The 21,218-nt window shown below is 36.2% G+C and overlaps 1 protein-coding gene across 6 annotated transcripts; it reads left to right on the top strand.

Moving 5' to 3' along the window:
* Positions 1-920: 920 nt before the first annotated feature.
* On the top strand, positions 921-15,590 carry LOC106619438 (probable basic-leucine zipper transcription factor R). 6 transcript variants are annotated; one of them, XM_036371310.2, is made up of 4 exons: positions 921-1,467; positions 9,667-9,757; positions 9,912-10,146; positions 14,003-15,590. In XM_036371310.2, exon 4 carries the CDS (start codon positions 14,036-14,038, stop codon positions 15,488-15,490), a length of 1,455 nt encoding a protein of 484 aa, XP_036227203.2. In that variant the 5' UTR covers positions 921-1,467; positions 9,667-9,757; positions 9,912-10,146; positions 14,003-14,035; the 3' UTR covers positions 15,491-15,590. The 6 variants fall into 6 exon arrangements, with proteins under 6 accessions (XP_036227203.2, XP_069966706.1, XP_036227208.2 ...); XM_070110605.1 differs by lacking the exon at positions 9,912-10,146; XM_036371309.2 differs by lacking the exon at positions 921-1,467 and having other exon boundaries at positions 5,645-9,757.
* The last annotated feature ends 5,628 nt before the right edge of the window (positions 15,591-21,218 follow it).

Raw genomic sequence — 21,218 nt, 5'->3', positions numbered from 1 at the left:
CATGCTGGGAAAAATATAGAAAACGTTTCTAAATGCATATATACTACAATACATCTGAATATATGTATGTATGTATATAAATCGACAAATGTGATGTTTTGATTTTTTGTGTTTTCACACATGTGCTCTTCCTGCGAAAATCAGATCACTTCGTACTGATAACAATGATGACTGCTTCCTGGTAGCAACAAATTCTTGCTCACACACACACACTACCTTATTCAGAGATAGTTGACAACTCTGTTGCTGTTGTTTACTGTTATATTGCAGATTTTGAAGTTGACGCTGATGCGTTTCCACGTTTTACGCTGAGTGACAAAATCACCGCATAGTGACAAGTCTAGTTGATGTAGACGTCAAAAGCCACAGCCAGCACAACAACAAGAACAATAGCAACAGCCACGTAAACCACGTGCAGAACAAGTGTAAAATATTGCCAACAAGTATGAATATGCGTATGTTTTCAATAAGTGACAAACCATAACCAAGGTTGCCGTTGCATGTAGAGATACATATACATATGTATATATATATATATACATATATGTATATATATGTATGTATGTGCGTATGTATCACTCAACTCAGATGATGTGAAGTCTCCTATACAACCAATGGTGTTAGCGCTGTTGCAGCGATGGTGTTGATGCGTTGATTTCTTCAATGATACTTGCCGCATAGGCAACACCAATATATTTGTTCTTGTTATTGCTTGTGCTGCTGTGATTCCGTTATTGTCATTGCAACCACCAACTCCCCCACACACGAAGCCACTGTCAGTCATTGTTACAGCTGGATGCCGCTGCAGCTTTTTTGTACTTTTGCTTTGTGTCTTCCGCTTCAGCTTTGGGGGTGGTTTTGCGGCTTGGTAGCTGCGTCCGTTGCCGATTGCTCGACTCGGCATTTCTTGCGCTGTGGACGCTTTGCCTATTGGCAGTGGCAAGTGTGGCGCGCGTTTTTCATAATTTTAAAATTTTCAGCCAGAATCCAACTCATTTCATTTTTAACTGTCATCGTTAGCGGTAGTTAGTGGCAGTTGGATTAATAGCGTTATTGCATTGCGTTGAATATTATAACTTCGTGTCGTGCGTTAATTAAACTTCAATAATCCAATTAATGATATTGTAGTCATAATACAATTGCATAAATAAATAAATTAAATCGTCTAATTGAACGTGATAAATAAAATTGGCGATTCTGTTGTGAAATTCATAAAAAAAAACAAATAGTGTAAACATTTATCAATATTTTAAGTCCATGCAATATACAATACATATGTATGTATACAGATAAGTAGAAAGCAACCCCACCCCGCAAAATTTAATATATTTCAAATAGATAAAATAAAAGAACTGTCGTAGGCGAAACGTTTGAATATATGGTTACCACCTGTTTCTGACGGACTGTCGAAAATAATTATTTATTAATATTAATCACTAATCGGCAGAAAATACCAAACCTTCGAAGGTATGTAAGTTTATAAGGCATAAGCACAAAATTATTTAAATTGGGACAAATGCCAGATATTCATAATATACATATGTATTTGTACTTCTGTAAGTGGCAAGAGCCATTAAATTATGTACAAATAACGATGAAAGAGCAAATTCATTACGGTTCTACATAAGCTTTGACCTTCATTCTTTCGACCAGTCTTGTGCAAAGCTCATTCAACGGAAATTAAGAAATCACCAAAACTAAGCAGTTTGAGAACAACCTTCGCTGATACTAGCTACATGCCTAGAACATCTGAAATTCTTGTCTTACCAAATGAAATGTCGACGTCATCAATTTGTTGGTTTTGAATAGTACTTTTCTTGCAACGGTTATTTCGTTCACAACGGTTTCTGAGTTACAGGAGCTAAGACGAGTTTTGTGCTTTTACTTTAATTGAGTCACTGTATTCCTCTGTGCACATTTTCAGGGGGGTTTTGTGCACCTAATTACTGTTGAAATTCTTTGATCAATTGTTTAGCATAAGAATTTCGCCGTGCAAGATATTCAATAGCCTTTATGGAAGAGTACTGTTTTTTTGTATTCGTCAGAAAGCAATCTGAAATCGTTTTAACCATTGTAAAACCATTTGGTGTACAGGACCGTCGTAACTTTTTGAACATTTAATTACCTCTTGGCAATTTTGAATCAAGTTTGGAGTTAGAGCTCAACAGTTAAAATTGCTTCCAGGGTATAACAATTTTTGTTAAATGACTCAAAAACTCATACATAATTCGGTAGATGCAGTGAAATACTACTTAAAATTATAACGCGATTTCGTTAAAATTAATATATCAGAGTAAAATGTGAGATAACTGATTAACTGGGATGCCTAAAGTCTCAGCCAATTATACAGTTTTCTAAAAATATTGAGATGATTTTACCTCCATGAAATTTTATAAATAACACTAGTCTACAGTGGTTTTGTTGCCTTAGCTATTTATAAGATATTTATTTGGGCTCACAAATCTTGAAACTATCAATGATTTTATAAGATTTGCTCTTGTTTATTTTTAAATCCTTATTTTTATCTTATATTACAAAAATCAGGAAACATAAAACAAAATAACATATTAATTGATAATGACAGTTTTGTTTTAAAAATAAGGATACATTCAAGTAAACAGAGAGAAAAATGTCGAAAACATATGTTATATTTCAATAAAACGCTGTTTATGAGCATTTCATTTATATTGTTCCAGTTGACAATTCAGTTGACCTCCTGTAATATATCATTGTATAATGATCTATCAACTTTGATACCTTACTTCTATCAGTTTTAGATCCTAGTGAAACCGTTCTTTCTATGCCTCACTATAATTTCCAAAATTATTCGAAAATTATTCCAGAGGATTGCAGATATTGTTTAACTTGATACTCATATTTGCTCCTAGAGTTTGTAAGTTTGTCAACATGTTTTTTTTTAATTTCTTAATCATTTGGTGATTTATGCTTAGAAAATTTTGTATTATAAAATAATACACAAACTTTTCGAAACTTCAATTATGGAACAGCCATAACCTTGATAAAATCTGTATATTTCATTAATTGCAAATATTCCACATTTTAACTTTTCCATACCAACTTGCGGAAATTTTCTACAATAAAAACAATATCCTTTCACGTCCACCGCTTTAAAAACTGCGTAACCATTCCTAACTTGATACCGTATTAAATCACTGAGTTCATTGTGAGGAAAAAACTTTGTTGGAGATGTTTCCACCTCCCATTTACTTTCAGTGGTAGAATGTAAAGATTTCTGTGGATTCGGCGACATCATTCTTTCTGAGGAGTCCATGCGAATTACTTTTGAAACAAAAACGAGATTTTCATTTAGTAAAACAAGAAAAAAAATAATTTTTTTTAGAGCTGTGTAATATTTTACGCGTCCAAATCAATTAAAAAAGTGTTAACGATCTATTAACTGTCATGTTATGCAACAAATATTCTTTCAATTAAAGTTACACTTATTGAGTACATCAACTACATCGCCCACAACTCCATACACAGCATATATTATTAGGTACTAACACACTTCTGTGCTCGAGAGAGCGGCACTGCTAAGGAAAGTTTACTTAACTCCCAGCACAATGCTGATAAATGCCATCCGGAACGGTTTGGGTTCAAACCTAAATAGTATTCGTTTAAGGTGATGTGTGATGTTGGACACACATATTATTGTCACGTCTGCGAGGCATATATAGATGTGAACGTACACATGACTTCATTTGCCACATGTCACACCATGTCATACATCAAACACTTTACCAGCTATCGTTAACATCCACTGTTAACGGTCATGGTAATTACTATAGAGGTAAGAGTAAAGTACGAAGCGCCTAAAGCCACAAGTGGCACATAAATTTAATTCGCAGTCAAATGCGACGGGGTGTAGCCCCTGCCAGAGTCACATTGATTTAAATATAATGTAAGTTCGTATTCGCAGATGAAGTGCACACACATATGTACATATATGTATGTATATGAACAAGGATCTATCACCTCAGACTATAGATGGCTTTAGAAATCGCCAAATATAAATGTATGTAGGTATATTTTAAGGGATGTTAACTGCCAGTTATGTCCGTCTGTTTCGGCCGCTCATCGCACACATGATTACTAGGGCTGTTAGGGGTCGAAATGTTCGTCGATGGTAATGTTGCTCGTAATTATCTTATACCACAATGGTGCGATCTTAAGTCATAGCACACATATAAGCTTTGTTTTTAAATGTACTCGTACATAAACTTGATTGCAGGGTGAAATCAATCAAGCGAATACGGATTTTTCAACTATTCTTGTATGGATGTATCCACAAACAGACACATGAATATACAATTATATTTTGTATCAGTAAATTTTTTATGGTCAATATCAACTTTTACCTAAACAGTCCACAAGTTTCGAACTAAAAAGTTCCGGGCCAGAGATACCCCCAGGGTCAGTAACAAGTCGATTTTAGGATAAGTTTTCTTTTCGATTTCTAAAATTTCGCGACTGAATAATTCTGCAAACAATAAACCTTTCAATGTTTTATAAATAGTAGTGATTTCCACCCTCAGTTTTGATAGGGTTACTTAGAATGTATGAGTTGCGATTCGAATAACGACCGTTAAGAAGCATAAAACTTTATATACATATGTACATATAGTTAGAGTCACTGCAGGTGAATGATAAAAGCCGAATGCGAGAAAAAAGCTTCAAAACTGTGCGCTTACATACTAAACGGAACAAGCAGCGCAGAGTGGAAGCTGACCTAAGCCAAGCGTAAGGCTGATCAATGCGAGAAAACAGTTTTGAAGCGTTTCTCGGAGCCGACTGGCGTAGAAACGGCGCACATATAATACTTAAATCAAAAAAAAACTTTTGAGGATCATGTCTTAAATCTAATTAATCCGTTTGTATTAAACGATGTTTTTCATACTTATTTTTAATATTTAGTGCAAAGCTGGAAGCAAAATATTATTTATCTGACAAATGCATGTCTTCTCTTTTCACTTGCTTAAGCACAAAAAAATTACCAGATTAAAAAGCAAACATGTACGAGTATAATAGCAAAGTACGCGCGAAAATCAGCGCTGAATCTCGCATCCACTCTGCGGTATTTAAAATCGATCAGCACGTATCGAAATCAGCTTTACGTTCGGCTCGGCTTTCAGTGTCCACTCTGCAGGCCCCTTAGGTATATTGAAACTAATCATATTTTTAAAACATCGCTTAAATCTTCTTTAAGTTGGCCCGAGATTATCAAGTGATTATATTTCACACCTGTCATAACAGTATACTATGTATAATATATAGTATCGGTATTGAATACTATACATAGAATATATAGAATAATATAGAAACTATCACAACAAAAGAGAAGGAAGTACATACATAAAGCAAAATGGGAAGAGTTCAGTGCAAAAACTTTCATTAAAGAGTAAACAAATTAATCATCTTTTAACGATGGTAAATCCTATATGGCAATGAAAGAAGTCTGACTTGTATTAGACCTCTTAAAGTTTTTAAGTGTCTAGAAAGGTTGGCGTTTCTTTAGATTATAATAACAAAAAAAAAAAACGTATGATTCTTATAAAGTATGTAAAATATTCAATTTCTTGTATAGTTTCATGGTTCAAAATTTTATTTCTGAAATATTTCTTTGTAATAGTCTATTTATTCAGTTTTTGAGAGATTTATATTAAATACGTTTTTTTCGATATAAAGCTAGGATACCGCGGAACATGAATAATTAGCATAATCTAAGCTAAAGATGGATATGATGTGAATCTTGCAATATGTAAGAGTTAAAATTAACTTTAAAATGATTAGGTAAATTATGAACCGATTGTTAAGTGTAATTAATACAATTTGGTTGATATGGGTAATAATTTCGTAAATACATTATAGGATCAAATCGGGGGAACAAAAATATTTATATTGGGTATATGGGAGTTTGTGGAAGGTATGGATTAAATGGGTGACCACGGTACGGAATGACAATACTCGTATGCTAAACGAAACATTGTCACTACAAGTATATAAAATCAGTTTATATATTGGATTAAAAGGAGTTGATAGAATTCAATATGTCGTTTTATGGGAAGTAAAGGGGTGTGGTTTTTCAAACTGCAAATTACCAAAGAGCACATGTATTGAAATTCAACACGTGTAACATGTTTACACATTTTATCGCTTGCATGAGCATACGAACCATCTGATAGACAGTAATCCATCTCCATCTATCTTACTATCTCGATGTGAGAGTGTTACAAAAAATCAATCGATGATAGAGCTCTTTAAATGTGGTTTTGAGAGTGGAAATATATTGTAATTTTGAATTTAATTCCTGAGACCATAATAATTGATTAAAACTGTTAAACATTTCAAATGCGAGGGCGCAGAAGTTATAGCATGACTACACCTATACCACTATGTTTTGACTATAACAGTATGACTCTTTAACCTTCCTAAAATAATGAATTAATAACGCTGTCCTCTCAATTGCCTTGATCTTGAGATCTTAATGGCAGTAAGCGTAACTTGTTTTTTGCATCAGACGCCCAGGGAATGTATATAGAAACCGAATAATGACGATTTTTTCATTGATGTTTCGTTTTGTATGAATTAATATGGCCTGTCCAAACAGTAAATTTTTTGTCTTTGAAGTAAGTTTGATGGTTAGATTTGCATTGAGTTGAGGCTTCCAAAATATGTTAAAGGTTGGTTATTAATATGGTCGTAATGTTTTAAATACTGCACGTTTTGACTTTTGTTTGGGCGTATGTAAATATTTCTTGTTAATGGGGTTTGAAGATATTCTAGGCACATTTAAGTTTCTATTCGAGCTACCGTGGAGTACCAGGTCGGTTGAACCTTTCCTCCTTATTTCTTAATGCCTGACTTCCTAAATAATCAATGAATTTAGAACGCTACATTTCAATTTTGTTTGTTTTAAATATCGCCAAATTATTTTAAAAGTGTCTTATTCACTTAAAAAGCATGTGATTTTCATAAAAGTATGGAAAACAATTTTCAAATGTACTTTTGTTTCTTAATTTAACAAAGTACGCTTCTATTAAAGTGAGCTTCCTTAAATAACTGGTTTATCCGTGTATTTGAACACTTTAAACTCCATTCATATGAAAACTCAAAGCTGCTGGTTTTAATTGCCTGCAACGCAAAAACTTCAGCGTTGTTTTATTGGTTTACTCAGACAAACTATCACAGTTGGCGCATTTTTCAGAGAAGCTGCCAACAACTTCCCAGTTATTTGTCGCGCCTTTTACAAATGGTAATCAGCAAGAAATATAAAGCGCGTAAGAATAAACTTTTATTAAATTTATTATATGAAAAAAGTTGGCCAAGTTGATTTTTCATTTCGCTGTAAAAACAAATTGAAATTGAGATACATACATATGTATGTATGTATATTTAGAGCTTCGCAAGGCTTTTAGTAACGCAAAGTGGGGAGTGAGAGCCTAAAACCGTCGCACATCCATCATTAAAACCACAAAATGCAAATTGATTCCGCTTCAGAATTTGAATATTTTAGCGCCACCTGGCGATGGGTACATTACACACCGCCACAGCTCACCCGCCCTTACACACGCAAAAACCAACATTGGACTACCATCATAATTAGCATAATCTAATTTAAACTTAGCGCATCTTTCACACTCAACACCAGTGCCACTGTACGCCAGTTGATACTGGCAAATTAAAACATTTACTGTTCACACTACCTAGGGGTGTGAGATGTGCGTGGATCAGGAGAAGTGCTTTACAGCTGCCGTTACATGTCGTTAGACGACATTGGTTCGTCAAAAGTTTGTTTTTATAAGCGAAATGAAAAAACAATAAAAAACTTTTAAATGCGAAAATAAAAGAGCGAAGAGAACTCAAGTGCGCCAGATTGGCTTCGGCACCCGGATGGCACAGTACACCATAAACAAATACATTCACGGATTCATACTTCTGCCGAAATATGGTGTTGTCAAGGCAGGCAATCAGCAGCCGAATCATCACTGCACAAGCCCCGCCGTAGCGGCATTTAAATGAATTAAAACATTTTCGATGTACATATGTAGCACAGGGCGGCTTATATATAAGTATTATGTAACACTGCAGGTGGCGGCCGGGAAAGTGTTTTAATTTAACAAGTGCACTTGTATTTTTAACCACCAAGCTTCACCAATGCCATCTAGCTTACCCTCTACACAGATCTCACACTGAGCCCGTTAGCCTCTCTACTGCTAATGAACGCTGAATGTCGGAGTTCCATTGGTGCCGCTGATCGTCCACCGTCAAAGTTTTGAAAGTTTTCCTTGTTTTTCGAAATCATATTAAATCGTATGTGGTAACGGTTGTTATTGTTATGATGTGTTCTCTTGGAGCTGTTGTGTTTTCCTAGGTGGCACTTGAATTAGAAATACTAACTAACCAGTTTGTGTTTTGAACAATTTTTTTTTTCGAAAACTGGTAATTGTGTTGTTTAACGAAGTAAATTTACCATAAACAAGTTAAAAACTGTTGATGAATAGGACAACACCATAATCAGTGTATAGTATAAATATAATTTATATTTTTAAGGTTATACATATGTTCATATGTGTATTTAATAATTTATTAACTCTGCTCTTATATATAATGTTTTCGTTTTTAAAAGTGTAGGTAGCGTTTATTATGAAAAAGGTTATAATTATAGAAAATACACTGTTTTGATATAGCTGACGTTTATTCAATACTTGCTCCAATATTTAGCGTTGTCCATAATAGCCTAACAACTTTGATAGCAACTAGCAACTAAATTTAGCTCTTATTTCACAGGAATGGCATATTTTGCTTTTGGCTTTCATTAAAGCCCAAAGATTCTTTATTGGATTGGCGTCTGTTGGCTGTAATGGTCAATCGATCGTAACAATACGATGTACAGAGTCTGATGCATCTCATTGCCTTCTTAGAGTATCCAACTATGGTTATGGTAAACTCTTTTATACAATTTTATCATTCTAACGGCATTCAGGTTTTTTGTGAAGCACCTCAAAACCCAAATCGTTATGTAGAGATACATCCAAAAACTTGTAACTTTTGGAGGAGCTTAACACTCCTTTAAATAAATTTTTGTTCTTTTCTTAGCCAAACACGTCATAAGGGGTTGAACAATAAAAAAGTGGACTCATCTAGAAATATTACATTGCTCCAATCACGGTTAATGGTTTTCTGCGCCCAACTCAACCTTTTTTCAATGTGTGTTTTTGAAAGTAGGGGTTTGATTACCATACAGTGCTGCGTTTGATGCCAGATCTCTGAAGTCTGTCTGGTATTTTAATTAGAGATATGTATAATACATTTATTAAAAAATACTTATAATGACGGGAGCGGTAACATTCTGAAGAATGGTGTATATATTTACTCATCTTGTCAATCCTAATAATTAATGATTGGTTAGGCGCTTTCTATGAGAAAGTGCATTTGAAATTGAATTCATATATTTTGTAGTTGGACCTAATCTTCAAAGTCACGTGAAAAATTTTCCAAACTATTGACAATTGTTATATACTCTTAGATATTGAAATTTAAGTGACGCAACTATTAGTATTTGCAAAAAATTATAAAAATGAATTTAGTTTGTAAACGAAACCTTTTTTAAAATTGTTCTGCTAATAACAACTTTGCCAAAAATAGCTTGATAAGTGCTATCCGGGCTCTACACCAGGTGCAACATGGGGGATGAAAACATCAAAGAAGTGATTTTGGATGACGTAAAATGAGATAAGTAAGATATTCTACCATTCGAGCTTACAATTTACTAAAATACTACAACAAATCGATGATTCTGAGTAGTGTTAGGAGGTATTCAATCGTAATAAAATCGATTTTTTGTACATTTTTGAGATTATATAAAACTTGGTTTCCTTATTTCACCCCAGTCTAGCTTTAAAAGGAGGAAACGATCAATAAGAGAAATTACATGGATTGGGAATTGCTTATACATTTACTGTATACTTCGGAATTTTTTCGGCCAACACAGCGGACCTTCGCATGCTTTTCTTTCTACAAGTCGATCGCCGATCGAAACAAGTAAGGAAGAGCCAAGTTCGGGTGTACCCGAACATTTAATACTCTTGCAACTTGCCAGGATCAAAATTGGGAAAATACATTCAGGTATTGGAAAAACTTCATATGCAACAAGTAAGGAGGGCTAAGTTCGGATGTAACCGAACATTTTATACTCTCGCAAAGTCAAATAGTATACTCGTTTGAGATTTCTTTGTGGATTGACTGATATTTTCGGTAGAAGGTCAACTATAGGCACTGGGGTCCACATATTTAGTACTTAGGGGCTTGAACAGTTTTGGTTCGATTTAAACAATTTTTGGTCACAAGATGGCATACTTTAAACGTATTATTCACGCAAAGTTTTACCCCGGTATAATCATTGTTGCTTGATATGCATAGTGGAAAGTGAAAGAATCAGATGGAATTGAAAATGGTGTTATATGGGAAATAGGCGTGGTTGTAGTCCGATTTCGCCCATTTTCGCACTATGACATAGAAATATAAAAAGAACGTTACGCACCGAATTTGGTTGAAATCGGTTAAGTAGATCCCAAGATATAGGTTTTCACCTAAAAGTGGGCGGTGCCACGCCCATTGTCTAATTTTGAACGCGGTTCCTATAAAGTCATCTCATACCATCCCAAAGATAAAATTTAATGTCTCTGGCGTATTTAGTACTTGATTTATCGCGCTTTTAGTAGTTTTTAACAGTACCGTTATATGGGGAGTGGGCGGAGTTGCTACCCGATTTCAACTATTTTCACACTGTAGGTAGAGGTTCTAAAAACATTTGCTTCCAGTGCATTTTGTTATTATAGCTTTAGCGGTTTAGGAGATATGCACATTAAATCTATTAGGGGCGGGACCACTCCCACTTAAAAAAAAAAATTTAAATGCAGATGCCCCTCTTTAATGTGATCCTGTGTACCAAATAACAGTCTTGTATCTTATTGCCGAGCTTAGTTATGGCAATTTATTTGTTTTTGATTAATGGCGTTTTGTGGCCGTGGCAGTGGTCCGATTACGCCCATCTGCAATACCAACCGTCGCACGGTACCAAGAAACATGTCTACCAAGTTTCATAAAGATATCTCAATTTTTACTCAAGTTAGAGCTTGCACGGACGGACGGACAGACAGTCACCCGGATTTCAACTCGTCTCTTCATCCTGATCATTTATATATATATAACCCTATATCTAACTCGATTAGTTTTAGGTGAAACAAACATCCGTTAGGTGAACAAAACTATTATTCTCTGTAGCAACAGGTTGCGAGAGTATAAAAATGAAAGCGTGAATGAATTACAATCAAATTTGGTATATTATAGGCCATAGACTCAAATAGTTTTATTTTATAACTATATTTTACTTCCCGTCAGAGAAAATTATATTAACATGTGTGTGTGTATATTATATTAAATGAGAAATATCTGACATAAACTTAACCGAAAAAGCTAAATTTAATATGTGTTGATGTGCAAAACGTCAATCAGAAGATCGGAATTGATGACATTAGGGATATGACATTAAGATAAAGATAATAACACTCCATTCATGTTTACCGCTAAACCATTAATAAAATAAGGTTTGTTAAAATATCGGAAATTTTTATACTATGTAGTATAATTTAATTTCCCATATTTTCGACATTAAACTGAAGCTTTTCCAATATTACACGTTCAGTTAATTTTGCTAAGATATCTTACATATTGACCAATATATGTGTATTCCGGTTGGCCTTGGAAGTTTGAAAATATGTTATTCGATATATGGAAGATAGGTATATGATTGATCCGGGTTTTCTATTTTTTCTCTCTGAGTTTCATGAAGTTACTCACGTACCATTAACAATATATGTATAAGGTGTAAAGTTAACCGGCTGTTTGAAAATCCTGATATTAGTTATATGGGGGTTAGGGAAAGTTTTCACCTGATTGTATCCATTTTAGGCACAGAGATGCAGCATTAGAAGAAAAACACGCACACTCCAATTAATATATGGGGTATAAATTCAGTCAAAAGTTTGACTATCTTTGTATCCCATATAAATACTTATGGGGGCTAAGGGAAATATTGACCTGATTCAACCCATTTTTGACATACAGACATACAATTATCAGGAAAGGATTCTCCCCTAATTTCAATTGTATATCTTACACATTGACCGATATTTTCGGTAAAGGGTCAGCTATATGGGGCTTACATTTCCGATATCTGGGAGTTTGAATAGTTATAGTCCGATTTTAACAATTTTTAGACCTGAGATGGCAGGCCTTAAAGACACCATTCGTGCAAAGTTTTATACCGATAAACTTACTTGATTTGTATACTGGAAAGTGAAAAAATCAAATGGAACTGTTATATGGGAAGTAGATGTGGTTGCAGTCCGATTTCACCCATTACTATATAATGGGAATATCAAAATAATCTTGTGTACCAAATTTTCCTAAAATCGAAAACCTATAAATTGCCATTACTAAGCCGCAAATTAAGATACAAAGCTGCGGTTTGTTACAATAAATCACAATAACGAGAGGCACCTGTGGCTTGCAAATTTTTTAAAAGTGGGCGTGGCCTCGCCGCTAATATTATATATCTCCTAACTATTCAAGCTTTATCACTCAAATGTCCACAGAACAAATCTTTTTGACACCTCTTGCGACAGCGCGAAAATAGGTGAAATCGAATGATAACCACGCCCCCTCCCCATATAGCGGTTTTGTTAAAACCTACTAAAAGTGCGATAAATCAATTATTAAATTCATCAGAGACATTAAATTTTACATCCAGGATGACATAAGAGGGCTTTATAGCAGGTCTCAAAGCTGCACGATGAGCATGGCATCGCCTCCTTTTAGAAAAAATCATTACAGTACAAAAATTAGCGAAATCTGACAGAACCCACGCCTACTTCTCATATAACATAATTTTAAATTCCATGTGATTCTTTAAGATTAAGTTATCAAATAAAAACTTTTCACAAATAATGCCCTCAAGTTATTTCATTTTACGGTCTAATATTGAAATTCGGGGAGAATATTTCTGTGATGACAATACTTTCCTTAGCTCCCAGATACCTAATATAATTTTTTTCGAATTTCCGATTGAGTTTATACCGCATCGATCAGTCAATATGTAAGAAATTTGTATGAAATTCAGAAATAATGTCTTTCGAATAATAGTGTACTCCCTTGCATCAAATCAAAGTAATACTTCATCTAGTTTAAAATAATGTTTTGCCAACACCAGAAGGTATTTCCCCGGCTTTGATTACGGCAATTGCAAGAGTATGCGATGTTCGGTTACATCCGAACTTAGCCCTTTCTTACTTCTTATAGTTTTTTACCTCTCCGTCGCGAAAACTTAGTCTCTAAGCAAGTTGAAGAGAACATGGATTTTTCGGTGTTCCTTCGCATTTGAGGTTCTACAGAAAGATGGTTAGTCCCAAACAAATAGTTTTAATTTTACAGCATAAAGTTTTGTGTTTAAATAAGCAAACAAATGATTTTTCTACAATTATACTATTTTATTAGAAGCTCGTATTTATTTCGTTCTCTACAGCCCCGTCGGCAAGACACTGATATACATCTCTACATCAAACAGACTACTTGACAAGTTACACGCAAATCCCAAACTCCTATTTCTAAATGCAATCCTAAGTACATAAATCTCTTGGCGCATTTTATTGAAATCAAAAACAACTTAATACACAATCTGCTTTGTTCCGGCACTCAGTGTTAAGCTGCTTCAGCTTAGGGACAAAATGCAAAACGAGTGGTTGGGCTTTGTCGACAGGTTTCCATTTATTGTCTACCAAATCTGAAAAGTACACGAGAAGAACATTTAAATGTCATTGTCTTATTGTTTCTTATTGTGTTTGGGTTTCCGATACTTAAGAATTGCAGCTCTTTCCTGAAGATAGACATTACATTCCACTTTTATTTCTCTCTCCCACTTCAGCTTATTTCAATTGCAGCTGCTCGACTGGTGGCCATGTCGGAGGAACATCAGAAACAGCAGCAGCAGCAACAACAACAGCATCAACGTCAACAGCTCTTACAGCAGCAGCAGCAACAGCAACAGAAGTGCTCAAAGGATGCGGCAACACCCAACTCCTCCTCTGCGTCCTCTTCGCCCACGAATGCCACATCTACTGCGACACCGCGCAAGTCGAATATTCATGAGATGCGCAATCAAGACTTTGTTAGTCGACTAATGGCAGCCACGCCTCCCTACTTGTATTCAACGCCAGTGGGTGCTAACAACTTTTTCTTCAGTGACATGCTGCGCTCTCTGGTACAGGCACGCAACAACGAGAACGCGCGTAATCTACAACTGCAGCAGTCGATGGTGTTGGCGCGAAGACCCCGAAAACGAACTTGGGCGCACCGTCCTTACTATGAACATTTACGCGAACGCAAAGATGCGGAAGAGAAGCAGCAATTCCTAACGCAACAACAACAACAGTTGAACAACAATGCTACCGCCGTGGTGTTGGAGAAGCCACTAGAGCTTACAAATAAACCATATTTTCACTTAGCCAATAAGTATCGCAAGTTAGAAGATGAATCCAAGGATGCGACAGATGTCAAGATTAGCAAGTGCGATACTGGCGGTATTCCAACTCCCGAATCTGTGGCTGCAACTGCTTCTAATAAGAGTGGGAATGAAAGAGGTGGCGCAGCCGAAGCTGTGTTGCAGGACACACCACCTGCAGCTTCTTTGCCACCACAGGATTTGGTTTTGCCACCACCGCCACCAGTCTGGTATCCACCGCTCTACCCACCCTACGGCATCGATCCACTGCACTTTTTCATTGATCTACGCGTCTCAGGTCACATTTACGATCGAAAGAAAGAAAATATTTCACCGCTCACAAACGCCGACGATAACAATGCTGCAACCGATTCAGAGACTACCGGTGGTAGCTGCTCTAATGTAAATTTGTTGAACAAACACCGACAGGGTTCCGCTTTCACTGTACCTGTGCCTCGTTCCAATGACAATAAACCTGCCGCGTCACATGCACTTGACGCGATCAATTTAACCTCATCCGCCATGGCTAGCAAGTTCGAAAACTATACCAAATACTATGATCTGGGTGAAGCCAAAGAAAACCAACCCTTAACTAAGAGCAGTGCTAGTTATATGTTGCAACATTTACCCCGACTTTACAGTCAGTTTGCAGCACGAGACCTGATCGCATCGAACGTAGCTGCTGCAGTTGGTGATGGCAATGGCAACAGCTTTGATAATGACAATAAATCTGAACCTGATTGTGAAGACTCCGATGGACGTGCGTCTGTGGATAACTGTACGAGTCTAGCTGGTAATAATTGTGAACGTGATATCGATGTTGAAATTATCGACTCAATTAAATATCGCACCGATGGCGACAACAGTCGCTGCTCGAGCGCCGATGAAGCATCCATCACACAAATTGATTAGACACTACAGTTATATGTGTATGTATTTTTACTTAAGTATTAAGTTTAGTATGTGAGTTTATGTAAAAAATAAATTATTATATTAATATGCGTATATTAAATACTATTGTATAACTTAAGTACTACTTGGGCTCAAAAATTTTTGACTTTAAAAATGACCGAAAAGGCTGCCAGTACCGGCTTTTGAGTCCATGCAGTGAATTCCGGGTGACTGTATGTCCCTCCTCAGAGATCGCTGAAAACAGTAAATTGTGTTGAAAAGTATTAAAAATACGGAAGGGCTGCATAAAACTCAGTTTAAGAAAAAGGCTAAGGGTATGTCAACCAAAGTTGATGCATAACACTATGAGCGACTACAAACACGCCTACTTCCCATATTACACAGTTTTAAATTCCATCTGATCCTTTCACTTTACAGTAAATACATAAATCAAATCAAATATCAATGAAGACATCGGAACAACGCTTTGCAGGTCTAACCCAAAAATTATCGGACCAGAAATTTTAAAGCCGCCAGATACCAAATATGTGGATCTCAGTGCCATTGTTACCTAGTCCCAATACACATACCTAATATAAAAATTTTCAAAATTGAGGTAAATTTTACCCGTATATTTCGGTCAATATTTGAGTTATTTTAAAGAAATTCACAGAGTATCTTTCTATGATGATTTTCTGTCCTTGTATCAAAAATAGCTAGTCTCCATATACCTAATAGATGCTAAGGATTTTCAAACGTCCAGTGGACCTTATACCATACATACTTGTATCGCTCAATCTGTGAGGTATCTCAATGAAACTCAGAGAGCATCTTTTTCTCGGTATAATAATTCGTTTTGCCGAATTGGATGGATTTGGGACAATATACCCCTAGCACCCATAACCAATATAGTGATTTCAGTCTTTCCGGTTGACTTGAAACAGTAAATTTTAGTCGTTATGTGCGATATTTTAATGAAATTCAGTGTTTTCTTAACCATTTTCACTCTACACACCAAGAGAATGAGAGAGTATTTTGGTCCCAGTTACTTTTACCTTATATTCTCAATATTTTCAATGTCGTATTGGTATTTTTATATCCATAGGTACTTCAGTTAGAGAATAGAAAAGCTAATTGTATTAAATTCAATAAAGTATGTAGAGTGAAAGACAGGTGTTCTAAATGAACCTTGATGGATTCGCCACGCAATCAACACCCCTAAAATGCCTGCGGCATATTGCACGAGCTTGCTCTTTGGAAGTAGGATGAAATGTGGTGTACCTATGTAAGTGTAATAATGATGAGCAAGATTGAAAATTTCTTTTCACTTAACTCGCAAAAGATGAAAAAGAAGTCAAACGTACTTACATATAAGATACGTATGTGTATGTGTACTTATGTAAGGGCGCGTTGCACGGGCTGTGCTTAATTGACGATGAAGATCTGAAAGCAACAATTTCATAAATCATTTACTGCAAAGCGCGATGAAATTTCGGTGTGTCGCACTGAAGTAAGATTGTTCACGCCGCACGTTGTTGGGCGCGGAAATTGCGGCGACCGCAACGACGAGACCAAAATTATACGAAAACAATAAAAAAAATTTAAATATGCTTAAAAAATTGCTGACAGTGATTTTGTTGGCTGTGGTGTTGCAGTGCGCTGCGATGTGTCGTGTCGATGCTTTCGTGGTGTAGGTGAAGTACAGTTTCTGACTGCTGATGATTTTTCCAGGATATTAATTTTTACACCATTCATTGGTTTGCTCTGCTTTGCGAGACTGCTGATTTTGCCGTTGATGACACTGTCGCAGGAAAAGTCGCTTCCGGTTTTAACGTTGCGAATGCGTTTCCCCATTTGGTTGTTGTTTATTTTATTCGCATCAACCAGATTGATTTCAATTATTGGTATATTTTTTTACTTTTAAATTTATAAACAAAAAATACCGATCTACTCATGCAGAAAAACTGCAAAGGCCGACAATTCCGATAACGAAGTGCCGTAGCCTTCCCGAAAAGGTTGTGGTATGTGTGCAGTTTAGTATTTGTGTATTGAAATATGAATGATATAATATATTCGAATACATGTATGTTTGTGTGTTCTAAGAGCAAATATTTTCCTTTTAGACATGTCTTCCACCAAGTGAAGTTAAACTGGAAATCATTACAGCTCACATTGACGGATAAAATCATCACTTTTATTTACGGAATACGTCCCGTCTCATACGGCTGAAGGCTGGGCATTCGCATAGACAACGTTCCAGCGTCTCATCATCCTCCGCGCATGTTCTGAACTCCGCCTAATCCACCTACCCTGCCCTGTGATGAGCCCTACAATGTTATATGCTTCCTTTTGCCTAGAAGTAGGAGCTTATTGGGCTGTTCACTATCAACACTACCCCAAAGTAAATTTGTGGTATGCCCTGTGTTGCTTGTGTTCCAAGACCTGAGGTGTTTCTCTAGATTCCATTCTTTCAAAAAACTTTTGAAAACGCTGAATGGTCTGGGGCAGGGTAGGAAAATTGTATCTCCAGCTGCCCCCGAGCGGGCTAGCTCGTCTGCCTTTGCATTTCCTTCTATTCCATGTTACCGGGTATCCAGAGGATGTTAACAGAGTTATCTACTGAGAGTCTAATTATTGCCTGCTTGCATAACCTAACGTGGGGAGACTTGGTACTGGCCCTACGGATAGTCTTAATTGCCGCTTCGCTATCCACTAGAAGGTTTATGGACTTGCTGGTTAGAGCAGAGGCATACTTGGCACCTTCTGTTATGCCCATAATTTCGGCCAGATAGACTGAATTTTAGTCATTTTGTTTGAAGCTACATACCTTCTGTGTAGGGATTACTACATAAGAGGCCCGCTCCTCTTCCTATTTTTCCCTTTGACCCGTCGGTGAATATGTAGATTTCGTCCTTGAAGCTGTCAATCACAGAACCAATGGTCCTTTCTTCTCTATTGGGGAATGAAAACATTGTGTTTACTTCCTCATGGGTCTACCTGTCTCGGTCGCTTTTCCAATTTATCCCGTGTTAAGTATGATACCATGACCTTGTTGTCGCCGAGTGTAACTCCAATGGTCTAAAATCATGAGACGGCTGGCCGTAAGCATTGCCTAATACTTCACTTGTATATGTATTGGCCGGATGTCAAGGATAGCCTTAGTTGACATAATTTTCTTTGCGCCCGTAATCCCTAGCAAGCAGGCCCGTTGCACCTGTTCCAGGGGTTTAATACGACACTTTTCCGATAATGCCATTCACCATACCACCGCATCATATGTTAGTATGGGGTGGATGACACTTATGACACAATAGACCATATGGGGTCGTAAAACCTACTTTGGGCCAATGCCTCTTCTGCAGGGCTTCGAAGGGCTTTGGAAGGCCTGCTCTCAATGTGCTCTCTCCAGCTTAGTTTTTTATCTGGAATAACTCCGAAATATTTGACGGAGCTCGAGAATACAATAATTCTACTTATTAAAGAGTGCAGATTGAATTTCGAAATTTTTGTCCCTCTTGTGTTTAAGGATTTCACAGCTTATATGAAGTATTATTAGAGGCATTCAGACAACTTTGTTCATTCCTTAGTCGTTATTTTTTTACGTCCCAGTAACGAAGTGCCAGCCTGGCAAGCTTGATAATTTTTTCGTTACTTGGCAACATCAAATTAGATGTTTGTTTTGCGTCGTTGCCTAAAAAGTTCATTTGATTCATTGCGAAAAATACATTTACAAATAATTTTTATCAAATTTTTTAAAAGTATTTAATAAAATTGAAACAGCTATTTTGGAGCAAAATATACCACACTACTGAGATAGAGCAAAAATAATGTTTACAGTTAAGTGTTTTAACGAAGTATCAACTAACGAATTACCAGATTAACCTGTTCGGCCTGAATATCCCTATTAATTTGAATACAACTTACAACTTCGCTATTTCACTTTCTATTGTAGCACCCATGTAAATAATTCTCAAACCTTTATCCACTTCTCGACACGGATGGAATTTAACCTCAAAATAAATATTCGGGGTTCATGCTAGGTAAGCTGAAAAGTTCGAATGATTTTTATGCGAACATCTATTAAATATATGTACATATTTCGTGCGAGCTCACAAACGAGCGAATGTTCCGTGTATTGGGTAAAATTTCATGAATTAAACCAAATTCGAGTTGGTTTCGCATTCATCGTATACTCCATATCTGGCCATCAGAAATAGAAAAAAATTAGCGGCGATGAACGGGTAACTTCGAGACTGATGGTCTATTTTAAGGTACATTTTTTAGTACAAAAGCATATCGAAACTTTGAGACCATTAAAGTAATGTATTATAAACTCGAATTTTGATTTTTTCGTTAAGACGATATCCACTTTTGTACCTGTTGTATAATGTACAATATAGTAAAAAATTAGTTTCCATAACGTCTGTAGCCAAAAGCTAAATATTATTTGCGGATCAACCACCCAAACAAATATGGAATATTGGAGCAGATCTGCCAATGAATAAACACCAAATGATTGTTATTACTAACAGACGATAATTCCATACATGTATAAGTATGTGAAGTAAAGGGTCTTCCAAAAAGACCGACGTCGTGTTAAAATGAAATAAAACACTCAAATTAGGTAAAATGGGTTCTGTTTTGTTGTGCTGGTAATGTTATACCATTTATAATTTGAACAAAATGTCGGCCAAATGGCTACCACGGCTTCGTTTGCACCCATTTACACCAATTTTCGATGCTATAGTGTGCTGAAAGTTGCCTTCGAGCTTCTCGAGCGTTGCTTGGTTGCTTTGATTAACCATACCCCAAGAGAAAATAATCTAGAGGTGTTAAATCGCATGATATTGGAGGCTATTTGACTGGGCCATTTTTTGAAATTAAGTAGTGGCCTCAACATTGCATGCACATGTGTCCATGGTTAGACATGTAACATGAGGCGGCGCACCGTCTTGTTGGAAATAGAGATCGTCCGCGGCGATTTACAGTATATATAATAATCTTGGACAATTTACAAGCGTTGTACCAAAGTGAAACATGACATGATGAAATGGCAAACCTTACTAAACACACTGACAAAATTTGACATAAATTCGTAAATAAACATGATATGAAGACGACCCACGAAAGGGATCTACCATTTGGACAGCTTTTATATTATTAAGAAATTAGAATAAAGAACTATATATATTTCAAATAATATGCATAAGCAACGAAATTAATAAGTGTAACTTGTTGTTTATATTTGCTTTTCTGCTTACATAACTCCTTTGTTGTCGTTTCACTGTGTACTCTTTCTTGTATCAATAGCAATTTTGATTTATATCCTCCAAAATTTCAATTGAGCTACAACGCCCTCTCTACACAAAGGAAAAATAGCATCGTAATTTTCGGAACGGTGTGAGAAATTTTGAAATTCAACCTAATTGCAGTAAATTTATATTCGAGAATAGCATGGTATAAAAGTTTCACTACCGAACGCTGTCTTTTGCTCAACTTTCTTTTGTTATCTGTATACATACGCAAATATACTCAAGCGAAGTACCATTGTTAGCAGCAAAAAAGGCGCTTATGCATGCTTGTTGCTGTCGCTGAAGAATTTAAAACGTTACTTTTGCTAATCATAAATCTTCAACAAGTCTCATAATTCATCCACCGCATTTTTCTCGTCATCTTATTCGCGCGTATCTCCTTGTTCCTGCCTTGCCACCCCATGTTTGTACTCGCCCTCAATACCTCGATGGCGCAC

This window comes from Bactrocera oleae, chromosome 5, assembly GCF_042242935.1.
Source record: "Bactrocera oleae isolate idBacOlea1 chromosome 5, idBacOlea1, whole genome shotgun sequence".
Lineage (NCBI taxonomy): Eukaryota > Metazoa > Arthropoda > Insecta > Diptera > Tephritidae > Bactrocera > Bactrocera oleae.
Note: the sequence above shows the minus strand (reverse complement) of the source record. Positions and strands in the feature narration are given on the sequence as shown.

Bases quoted from the DNA above. Each gene is read 5' to 3' on its own strand.
- LOC106619438 (XM_036371315.2), top strand. From the start codon at position 14,036: ATGTCGGAGGAACATCAGAAACAGCAGCAGCAGCAACAACAACAGCAT.